General features: G+C 36.0%; 1 protein-coding gene across 2 annotated transcripts; it reads right to left on the reverse strand.

Annotated features, from left to right (window-relative positions):
- Nucleotides 1–252: 252 nt before the first annotated feature.
- On the reverse strand, nt 253–12649 carry Nacalpha (nascent polypeptide associated complex protein alpha subunit). 2 transcript variants are annotated; one of them, XM_089647773.1, is made up of 6 exons: nt 12562–12649; nt 8283–8443; nt 7286–7407; nt 5728–5952; nt 1488–1646; nt 253–689 (listed from the first exon to the last, which is right to left on the reverse strand). In XM_089647773.1, exons 2-6 carry the CDS (start codon nt 8404–8406, stop codon nt 675–677), a joined length of 645 nt encoding a protein of 214 aa, XP_089503899.1. In that variant the 5' UTR covers nt 8407–8443; nt 12562–12649; the 3' UTR covers nt 253–674. The 2 variants fall into 2 exon arrangements, with proteins under 2 accessions (XP_089503899.1, XP_089503900.1); XM_089647774.1 differs by having other exon boundaries at nt 8283–8459; nt 12562–12633.
- Nucleotides 12650–12738: the final 89 nt, after the last annotated feature.

Below are 12738 nucleotides of genomic sequence, written 5' to 3' on the forward strand. Positions count from 1 at the left end.
AAATAAACCACTCACGATGCAGCATAATTGATGGATTTATTAGAAAATTTACTGTTAAAAAAACCAATTTTAGTGCAATCTCACAATATATTGATATTACTTTTCAATATGGTTGGATAATGAATAAATGCCAAGAAACCACGTTATTTCCCCCACAATATCCCTATTCTTGGAAAATGTCAGAAATTCCTCAATTGGGAATGCCATAGTCTCACTGTATTCACACTAAAAAAATAAATAAAGCACAAAAAATTCAGCTTTCTTCTGTTATATTTAAATGTTACTTATCATTAACATTTTATCAAATAAAAATACAACGAAACCAACACTCACTCTCGTAGCAATCAAAATCTGCAGATACAAAACAATAATTACACGGAATAAAGATCGTTATATATATATATACACGCGGCGTGAGAAAAATGTCAGAGTTGTTGTTCGAAAAGAGGAAATATTACAACATATTATTTAATAACAATAATAATGATGGGTTCTTCATTATATTATCCTCCATCATTGCTCCAGAGGGCTGGTGAGACATTACGGAGTAATCATTCGAGATTATTTTGATAGCCCTACAGTTTTCCAAAAAGCACTTTTTAATAATATGTGTGAGGAACGTCCAGACTTAAATGTTAGTTGACTCTTCTAAATTATTTATCCAGCGTGCTGCACTACATCGTGAGGTCCTGTGGAAGAAAAAAGACATGATTAGTATAAGAAAACAAACACTTTCAAAGCTGCACTTTTAGAAACAACGTATGGTGTTTTAGTGACACATAAATGTGCGATATCCGATAACCGCCGGTCATCGACCAACAATATCTAGACCGGGCAGATGGGTCTTACATAATAAGAAACAGGAACCAAAAAATGAAATGAAATATGAAAAGATCTATCAAAAAAAGTGTATCATCTCGTAGTCAAGGTCACAAGAAATCTTAAACGTGAAGATAAGTTACTAAGACAATGCGCCTGGTTTCACTGAACTAGGTCCAGAGCACATACTTCAGATTTACGGCATTTAGTATCACACATCACTTCGTTAGTCAGACAAGGTGTTATCAGCTGCCACAAACACGTCAATCTAGTCTCTTTTTTTTGTGAATAAATGCCTTTGTGTGCTTTTGAGAAGTGCAAAAACAGATCTCATAAAGTTTCTTTCCATTCGTAAATACACACAAATCACTTATTATTTCAAGAACTACAACTTTTCACATGGCTTTCAGCTACGCGAAAATGGTAAATTTTGAAATAAAATAAAATGAGATAGCGAACGTAGCAACACACAAGTATAAGAAGGATAACCTACTGGCAGTTAGAACAGAACTCTTGTGGGATATCTCATTATGTAAATATTGTGATGAATGCTCTCTCTATTCTTAGGCTGAACAACATTTGAATCCTGGGAAGGGTTTACTGACTTCGATCTTAGTGAAAGAGAAATATGAATGACAATGAAGACGAGGGTGGTGTGGTACACATACCATGATAGCGTTGACTATGTCGTTTTGGTTCTTCTTGAGGGCTCGGACGGCGCGGGGTCTCGACACAACGGCCTGCGACATGACGATCTCTATGTCCTTTTCATCCACTCCCGTTTCATCCACACTCTCTTCCTCTTCCTCGGCGATGGGGGCCACGGTCTGAAATGACAAAAACAAACATGGTTTAGTAATTAGTCAGATACAGCAGCAGTAACAACAGGCGTAGTGAGATAGTTCAAGTCTTTAACATAGCTCAGTCTGCCAAGGTTGTAGAATCACTCTGGGAGTCATACAATATAAGCGAAACCCTTGAGAATCATCATTGCTAAGTTTTCAATTAAAATTTTTATGATTTGACCAGATTTGAATACTCAGGGGTATATAAAACAATGTTTTTTTTCTCTTCATTTCTTGCCTAATTCCTAGTGCCCAATAAAATACAAGGATAAACGGTGTTAGCAATTGGATATCCAATGAGATTCATGATCGTAGTATAGTATATATCAATGAATCGTTTATGAAGGACGCAAAAGATAAAAATGTTATGCATGGAAGCTTGCCGACCGCTGCCGAGCTACGACCAAACTGCCGGCAGAGCAAAATAATGTGTTTGGCGTTTAAACAAGGGTATGGTGAATGATGTCGTGTGCATAGTTTCATACTATTAATAGTTCATGTCCCATCTCCTTCATTCCTACTGTCTATGGTTTGCATGTATATATGCATGCCCGTCTGATTGACCATCTCTAAAGCATGCAGGCAATGTGGGAATGCGGAGTCTTTTCTACAGGTATTTGATTGGAGCCTGCGCTAAGGGTCTCGCAGAATTGATCACCTGTGCACCGGTGCATGTAGGTGAAACTGGATATGAGAGGAATCTCCGTTCACACTTGATGTTGGCTTCATGAGAACAGGTTGTTTCATAGACTTGTTTTTGTGTAAGCCTACTTGTGTATGGAACGAGCTATGGGCATCTGTTTTTTTTTCCTTTTTATAATCAGGGAGTCTTTAATCTTTTGCACGCGGCCGTATCAACTGTTGTTACGGCAAAAAGTCTATACTCACACGCGGCCGTATCAACAGTTGATACGGAAACTTTGACGGCCGATATTCCAGCGCTCTTTCGTCATAAATGTATTTCTTGCTCGCTTGGACATTCGTAGAACTATCACGATGCTGACATCTACAAGTATTTCTCAAAAATAAAATTGTATTTCATAAAAAAAGATCCATAATCAAGTGCGCCTCTTCGCGCCTTTGAGTGCTTTAGTTCACAATTTTGTCAACGGATGGCGTTAGTACTAGTATGTTATCTGCGCTTGCGCGCGCCGAGTTGATCTGTGGAATCTGCGCCGATAACATTCTGTGTTCTGCTGTAATATTGAATTATTACGAAAAATTCAAATTAATTTGTTCACTTCAGAAATCATTTTTTTTTTTGATTTCTTGTGTTTCGTCTAGCAAATTCAATTTTACTGTATCCACGAGTGACCATATTGTGCCGATTGCGCGTATTTTTTAACATTTTACTGTGTTACAAAAGTGAGTTATTGACTTTACTATATACTTTATTAATTTAAATATATTTTGTTATATATATGTATTAGTTATATATTACTAAAGTGCGTGTTATTTTCGTGTTTTATATACTATTTCAAAATTTATTAGGAAACGTTCACAAGTTTTTAGTTTTTTAATTCATTTGATTTTTCGGATAAAAAATGGCCCATAGTTTGGAAGATGATGAAATTGAAAATATATTGAACGTTTTGGATTCTGATTATGAAATGTCCGAAGATGAATTTGAACCTTCGGAACTTTCAGATACAGAAACTCAAGCGAATGAGTCTGTAAGTGAAGAAGTGCTACACTCCTGGGTGTCTGGACCTCATATTCCAATAGTGCACGAATTTGATGATTTTCAATCCGGCGTTTCTGTACAATTTAACGAAAATTCAACAGAAAGTGATTTTTTTGAACATTTTTTAAATTGCTCGATTATGAATGAAATAGTTCGAGAAACAAACGACTACCATACTTTTCTTCTCATTTCAAAGGAATTTGGTGCGAAGTCACGAATTCATAAGTGGAAGGACACAAGTATTGAAGAAATGTATCTATTTTTTGCAATAACCATGCTTATGACAAGAAACGAACATTTGACTATTGAAGAGTATTGGAGTACAAATATATTTCTAAGTTCCCCTATTTTTGGCCAGATCATGAGTAGAGATCGATATCAATTGTTGTTGCAAAATTTACATTTCTGTGACTCAAATTCGCTTCCTATAGATCGTCTTTATAAAATAAGGTTAATTTTAAATCACACCCGAACACTATTTAAGGAGTCTGTGATACCTTATGAAGACCTATGTATAGATGAAAGTATCATTGTTTTCAAGGGTAGGCTAATTTTTAAGCAATATATTCCATCAAAACGACATCGCTTTGGAATCAAAATGTTTGTTTTGTGTGATGTGAAAACTGGATACATTCTAGATTTCATAATTTACTGCGGAGAAGGCACGGAAATTACAGATGAACAAAACTTGGGAATGACCGGCGCTGTTGTTACTACACTCCTAACTGATTATTTTGGCAAAGGGCACAATTTATGGTGTGACAATTGGTACTCAAGTCCAAATTTATTCAATTTTTTGCATTCGAAAAAAACAAATGCCTGTGGGACGGTAAAAAAGAACCGGAAGGAAATGCCAAAATTTATTAAACTGAAAAAAGGCGAATTTGAGTCAAAAAGCCGCGGTCCCCTTTTAGCATTAAAATGGTGTGATAAAAGGGATGTACACATGCTAACTACCTTGCACGATAACTCATTTAAGGAAACCAGTAAAATAAATCATCAAACTAAACAACCCATTCGCAAGCCCGCCTGTGTCATTGATTACAATAAATCTATGGGAGCTGTTGACAAAAGCGACATGATGCTGAGCAGTTTATCCTGTATGAGGAAGACCATAAAATGGTATAAAAAAGTATTTTTTCACATACTTGACCTATATTTATTGAATTCATTTATTTTGTACACCCAAGTGACAGGTATAAAAAAATCTCTAGCAGATTTTCAATTGGCGGTTATTATGCAACTAGTTGAGAAATATAAACCAGAGATTTCTCAAATACCAGAGCCTAATACATCAGCCCACCTCAACCCGTTTCGGGTTTTGCCTAAATATGCCGCAAAGCATATGGCCGAATTGATTCCATCAACTGGCAAAATAAAAAAACCGCGTAGACGATGTCGTGTATGCCGATTGAAAAATAAAAAAATGCAGTTAACGAGATACGTATGTAAAGAATGTGGTGTGTCTTTATGTATCGAACCCTGTTTTAAAGTTTACCATAGTTCCAAAAAAATGTGACAGACAGAGATTCCTCTAAAGTGCTTAAAAAACAATATTTATTAAGTGATATAAAATTTATGTGTTATTTTTAAGTGTTGAGTTTAGAAAAGAGTTTGAGAAAAAGTTTTCAGAACTAAAAATGATAAGTGATCATGGTGTCCCACTTATGTCTATCAACGCAGTGGCCTAAGTACACACACGGCGAGTGAATGGCGGGACCACATTCAAAAGATACGGTACGTCTTTGTATGAAATTTTATGTTTTTGTTTTTATAAACATCTAAGAGTGTTGACACACGAGGATTTGTTTTCATATTGTGGAGAATAATCTGTTCTGTCTATATAGTCCAATAAATAATGCCAGAATGCTATAATTTGACATTTAATTGCGTGCATAGGTATTTGAAAATATGTACCGCGTACGGGTATAGATAAAACGGAGCAAATTAACGCGTTCAAAAGGTTAAGAACCGCATTCATACATCCCTTTCTACAGCTCCTACCTTAACCCGCCTCACAATACTGCCCAACCGGGTGGCAATTTAGTTCCCTGTATTTACATTGTCCACTCTTGTATGTTTATTCTAATATAATTTACTAGGTGAAGTGTACGTGGCGTTGCTGGGGGTTATCCTAATTCCGTAGTACATTATTTTGATGTCTCTCATAAGGTAATTTTTTTTTAAATGACTGGATTACAAAACATTAACATTTCTCTACTTAAAATCTCTTAATGATAGTGAAAACCCTATCAAAATCCGTTGCATAGTTTAGAAGAACTAAACGCACAAACAGACAGACAGACACGGATAGTGACTTTATTTCCTACTATTTAGAGATTGTTTTTTAAATTTTTGTTTGGCTGGCTTGTGTCTCACCTGTGTAGCGGGCAGGTGCGCCAGGTCTGGCTGTGTGGGGGCCGCCTCGGAGGCGATGAACTTCTCAGCGGCAGCCACGGTAGCCTGCTGCGAGAGATCCTCGATCTTGGCCTCGCCGAACACAATGTAAGTGTCCACCATGGGGTTCTTGTACACGTCCGGGTTGTTGATCACAAACAGAATGTTCTTGGACTTGCGGATGGTCACGCGGTTCACTCCCAGCACCTGGAATAGACACATTCACACTATTAACATAATTACCTATTATAGTTGTCACAAGACAAGCTAAATGGCAGACTGGAGAATCAACAGATGTAAGTTATTTATGATTACAAATCAACAAACACAGCGAAACTCCCTTGTACTGGACACCTACACCAGTGACATCGACTGTAAAATGCCGGTTTCCTCTCGGGGGTACCTTGGGTAAGGATTTGCAATGAAACACAACTTCGCGAATGTCGTCGGACAACTGACTGGTTGGGCCAGTTGTTTGCGTATTTATTGGGTTAAAATACAGTTTCTACACGTGTTAATGGGGATCAATTATTCTTATATTTAATCAGAAATATTATAAGGCATCATAGCGCCGAGAATTAATTACTAAGGTCCCACAGTTTTGTCGTGCGAGAAATTCATCCTTGAACTGGCTATATGACACGTTTACGGTGATTTAAAATCTTATCATCGTGCGAGATAAGCCTCAAAGGAGTCGGCATCGTAAAATGTGTGATACCAGAATATTCATTTTCTTAATTATTTAGGTACATCCATCTGCTGTCCGGTACATCCCTTTTAAAGGTTTCAAAGGGAACGGAAAACACTTCTTAAGGGGGGAAAACCTTATGAGTGGGATAAATTGACCATTTTTAAAATTTTGTCTTCAAGGGACCGAAAAAACCAACTGAGTGTGAAAACTTCTTTGGTGAGAACTTCTGTGAGTTTCATTGTAATCTTGGTTAGTACTTCAATCATTGGAGAACACACGAAAAATGGGCATGCTGATGTTAAACTAATAGTTCTGTGAACAGTCCTCGCGTAATGTTGATTATTTCGATTTGACAGCTTGTAATGCAGAGTAAAAAGGTACTATCCAACACGGCATCATCTTCACAGGATTGACCAAAAACGAAACACACAAACAAATTTACAGAGGCGAAATGCACGGCGGTCAAGTTAAAAAAGGACTTTGCTGCGCTCAGTAAACAAAAATTCTAATAGAATGTGCTCTGACAAATTGGCGTTTTTCTCATTATCGCAACATAATCGTTAGCCTGGTGGGAAGGACATTTGACTGGCAGTTGTTGTAATTCCCCTTCGAGGTGATTTTTTCACATAAATTATCCAAATATAATCATTTAGTGAAGGGCAGGATTCAATGCTCACAGCAGGAAAACACTCTAATCCCTTTTCCGCAAAAGTAATGATGAATAATGGAAAGGTACAGTATCTACTTTAATCTTAGGTTGTTTTTATGTTTTCTAGGTTTTTGTTGATATAATTAGTAATAAGTGCGTATCCAATATTTTTTTCAGTAAAATATTAAAGCACTACTTACGGGCTTTAGTCCTAGCTTGCTCATGATCTTCCTCGCCTTCTTCTCTCCCCTAGACTGCTTGGCCTTGGAGACCATGTCGACACCGGGAATCGGGTTGACGATGCCGTCAGCTCCTGGCGCTCCTGTGGAAATACAATTCATTATAGCATTACATGGACAGCGAGTAGTGAGGACTACAAGGTGGAGAATAAAGCTCAGTCTGCCAAGGTTTTAGAATCACGCTGGAATCATACAAAAAAGCGAAACCTTTGAAAATCATCATAAGTTCAAAATAAATAGCTATTGTGTATTGTTTTTTTTGTTATTTGTTTTTGGGGTGTTATGCCGTGTTGCGCTAACTCCTTCTTTAGCCAACGTTTCGGACAACGTTACAGTGTCCATCCTCAGGGCAGATGTGTCATATACATGCCAAAAATAGGTACATTGCACTACATATTCAACTCTCCAGGTATTTTGAGCCGTCTTTCCATCAAGCAGAATTAACACCACAAATGAATCGGTGGTTCTTCATCGTTTACGTTGGTTATTTTGTTTTTATTAACTCCACGTAGGAGGCCCAGAGGGAATGTCTTGGGGATAATGTCATCGCTGGGAAGAAGTGAACCAGGGTTCTGAAGATACCAGTGTTGTAAAATGGAAGAAACACAGCCGAGCTGCTGATCAAAGGAACTACTCGTAGTTTTGATTGGCAGGCATCGAGGTGTTGGCTGCTTTACATTGACATGGAAATTCCCATCAGCAACCGTGCATTCAAACGGAAGGACCAATTAATTGCGATGGATATGAAAACAAGACATGAAGACAAATCTAGAAGCTGGGCATTCGATGGACGGAGGCCGCTGAAGCAGCGTAGGACAGGAACGCCTTGTCGATGCGATGCATCCCCGACCCTAATAAGACAAGGGGAAGCAGATGTATGTATGTAGATATGAAATTGGTAAGTATAAAAATTCTTCTTCCTTTTCCCACCCCTATAAAAAGTAGTGGGTGTACAAACCAGCATCTTCCAATTCGGGAATGGTGTCATCAGAGTCACTGTCTGATTCGGCTGTGTCCGCTGCCTTCTTCTCTGCCTTCTCGGGCGCGGCCGACGCTGTGGCGACTTCGGTCAGTTCTGGCATTGTGCTAATTGTGTAGGATCTCGGTCACTGGTGTTCACTGGAAAGAAAATATTCTAAATGGTAAATAGTATTTGAAGGGGACGTAAGTACTACTAAAGTGAATTTTTTTTTGATTTGGGCCAATGTCTGACCAATACACTGGACCATTTGATCAAGATAAATGTGGAAACTATCGCAGCCGTGCCAATTTACAGATTCAAAGATGGTGGATACTGACTATGGTGACCACGACGGATAAGGCCAACATGTGAACGCAGTTGGCGCCAAGATCCTTTGATGTGCGCACGAAAAACCGACACTGATTGGTTGCTCGGCCAACGCATGCAATGACCAATAAACCGACACTGATTGGTTGCTCGGCCAACGCATGCAATGACCAATATACACTTAGTAGTCTATGTTACTGGCCAGCTTTACTTTAAATATTGTAATTTATTATCAAAATGTGAGTTGTAACACACTACTAAGCAATAAGTTAATCACTAAAAACAATAAAAAAAATAAAAAAGCATTTCATTGATATCAAATGGTCTTGTACAAAGTGTTTTTTTTTTTTAAACCTTTTTATCCATTTTGAATCTGCAGTATGACATATCACTTTTCAACATATAACAATTATGGAATGCTCGGAAATAATAATAAGAATTTGTTATTTTAAGATATTAAATTTTTTAGCGAGACATATTTCAAAAATACTTTCACTTCACTTTTCAAAACTTGTATAATTACAATTCGTGAGCATATTATAATTCTTATTTTCAATTTATTTTTTCTCTCCACACACTTTCTTCCTTTAATAACTATTGCCCACACATTAATTTAAATTTAAAATCATTAGTTAAGTTTTCAGAACAATCTCAGGCGAAATTATGTAATGATATAGGGTTTTCCAATAAGAGGTGTTATTTTGAATAGCCTGCTATTTCGGTAGATGTTACTTTTGAATCTGTCATTTTTTGACATTTGACAAGTAGAAACTACGCCATTAATAAAATGGAACGATACACGCTTCAACAATGCATTGAAATTATTAAAATTCACTTGAGTGAATCAAATGCAAATCATCTTGAGTGATGAGGCCCATTTCCACCTCAGTGGCTTCGTCAACAAGCAAAATTGTAGCATCTGGGGCCCGGAAAACCCAATGGTTATTGTTGAAAAGCCTCTCTATCCTCAACGTGTGACTGTTTGGTGCGGTTTATGGTCCGGCGGAGTCATTGGACCTTACTTTTTCGAAAATGAGGCTGGAGCAACAGTTACGGTGAATGGATTGCGCTATCGAGAGATGATTAATGATTTTTTATGGCCGGAATTGGATGGTATTGATCTGGACAACGTTTACTTTCAACAAGACGGCGCTACGTGCCACACAAGCAACGAAACCATTGATCTTTTACAGGAAAAATATCAAAATAACACCTCTTATTGGAAACCCTGGACTTTTATGGACATACGTAATAGGTACTAAAACTATGTAATAATGAAAAATAAGTGTATCTTATTGTACTGTGTATGTCTTAATAAATAAAATTAAATGTACAGCTGTTATTTTTAAATAAGAGGGTTATTCCTTCTTATTATTCATGTGTGTTTTCACAATTTATTTAATTGACACTTGATTAACGGAAAACTATTTACATCATTATCAAGAGAGAGGGAAAGTTTTAAAAAGGTTGGGGTTAAGCGCACTTGAAGTGAAATGACACTAAACTTCGCTATATAAATGCCTTGTTATTATTATTATTATTAAGAAGCTAAGTTTTAACTTACCTAACCTTGACAAATGTATACTGGTAACTAGTTATTTAAAATCAACTAAAGCCAAGGTATCATACTTATTCTAGAAGCACATAAAGGTAAAATGATGGCCGTTTCATGATACTTTAAAAATTTGAAGGGAGGAATGCAGATTACGCCAAACTCTGGGAATTGAATAAAAATGCACTTTCTAGATGAGAAAAGTGTGTAGAAACTCATTAAAAAAGGAAGGTAAAGGTTACGAATTCCGCTTCACTCTTAATACGCAATATTTCACTTTCAAATAAATAGATTTAGCTTTATTAATTCAAAACATGATTTATTATGTCGGGGGAGACGGAAATATACGCACTTTTAATTTTAATTTCGTTTATTAAGTCACTTACGCGATATGTCACACGAAACAATTTCAAAGAAACAAAATAATTTGACATTTGCCGGAAATACCACAACTAGTTATTTACCTAGCCAGTGCTCGGGTTAGGTACAGTACCTACCTACGAACTCATTCAGTTAAAGAAAATAAAATCTTGAAAATATTAAATTAATATATATAACCTAACCTAATCTAACTGTGATTTTCTATAGCAAAAAAATGCCCCTTTAATAACGCCTGCTCGCGTCACCTTTAGAGTTATATCCCAGTTTTCAAATAGTAGGTATGTGGGCTACGCTAGGTTTGTATAGACTTGTTTGTGATTTAATTCTAATACCTATTTTCCATGTTCTAACCTAACCTAACCTAAACTACCTAAACGGAATACGTTTAATCACATTTTATTCTATTTGTTTGTTATTCGGGTTATTTTATTTAATTATATGTTGATTATTTGTTATAAATAATACATTGACTTACATTATTAATATGGATTAATTATACACGATGATATTATTTATTTTATATGGCAATACTAATTTTTTTTTGGTTGGCAGCAGTGTCTATGAAATACTTTGTAGGTATGAATTACGATATTATGAATATAATCCAACTCTTGATATGAACATAGTCGCTTTCGGCGGCGCCGCATACTAATTGACATATCGCGTAAGTGACTTAATAAACGAAATTAAAATTAAAAGTGCGTATATTTCCGTCTCCCCCGACATAATAAATCATGTTTTGAATTAATAAAGCTAAATAAATTTATTTGAAAGTGAAATATTGTGTATTAAGAGTGAAGCGGAATAGGAGAAAATTAATAAAAAGAATTAAGGCACGGAAGAATAAATTGAGGGAGATACAGCCGATCAAAGTTCAATAAAATTGCACTTCGCGATTTGATATTATGACCATATTAGGACAGTCCGCCGCCATATTTTGTCACTGTTGTGTTGGTAGACCTGATTGTAGCCGATTTTTTTAATGAGTCTCTACACACTTTTCTCATCTAGAAAGTGCATTTTTATTCAATTCCCAGAGTTTGGCGTAATCTGCATTCCAATTTGAATCTCAAAATCGTTGAGAGTGAAAGATGAGTTGTTGTCTGTTTTAAATAAAACTTTTTTTCATAATTGTCTAAGGATCTACAGTAAAAGCTGAGGAATCAAGTGAATGATTTACAAGGTTAAGCTATCTTGAAAACTGTACAATCGGACAATTTAATTTTATTAAATAAGGCAAATAACTTTTTTGCTGTATTATTATAAAATGGTTAAATTGATGTTCTCTATCCTACCTGTCTTTCGGATATTGATGCCGATTTTATTAAAATAATAAAATTATTAGAGAATGTGTTTTCGTCCTTTTTAGAAGTACGCCAATATTAAAACCACATCCTGTTATTAACATTTTAGATGGAAAGACAAATAGATATAGTTCGGTTATGTATAAATAGAGGTTAGAATGTCCAGAAGGTAAAATTCATGTCATTTTTTTCAGGCTAGGGATGTGATAGGGTGCAAGGTTAGATATCTACAGTTCTATAAATACATTGATAGATGCAGAAATAAATTAACTTCATCTGGTAGAAAAGTTTATGGCATCGTCTGGCAAACTATTCGTGGAAAACAGAGTTAAGCTAACGCCTAAATTGTATTCCGGTCTCAATTACAAATACTTACCGGTAATGGCGCCGAACAAAGTTTAAAAAAACTGACAATTTCAAACTAATCAAATAACTTGTTGGTCGGTTATTTTTATTGCATATTACACGAGTTATTTAATTGGACTTAGCTTTACTTAATCAAATAGGGTGAACTGGTAAAATCTCAAGTTTCATGTAAACAAGGACAATTCCCGGGGACATAGAGCATGTTATTATTCTAACTACTGCGCATTTCGCCGGCGAAGGATCGAGAAAATATATTACCAAAAATCACATTAACAGTTGAGGGAATTTAATACACTTATCAATACACCTTAAAATTAATGGATGTTTTAAATATTTTAAGATTTACCTTATAGAACACACTAAATTCGCACTAACCACAAATTTCTGACAAAAAGGGATTTTCAGTGTTGCAAGATCGAAAGACAAATATTTTGTTATAATAAAAATATTTTTCCTACCTAGGGGACCGCAGCAACGGGCAAATGTAAAATCGGGTAAGTTTAAAAACAATCGTGAAAACGTC

The sequence above is a fragment of the Hesperophylax consimilis genome, chromosome 27, assembly GCF_061612785.1.
Source record: "Hesperophylax consimilis isolate HC1 chromosome 27, BYU_Hcon_1.0, whole genome shotgun sequence".
Taxonomy (NCBI): Eukaryota; Metazoa; Arthropoda; class Insecta; order Trichoptera; family Limnephilidae; genus Hesperophylax; species Hesperophylax consimilis.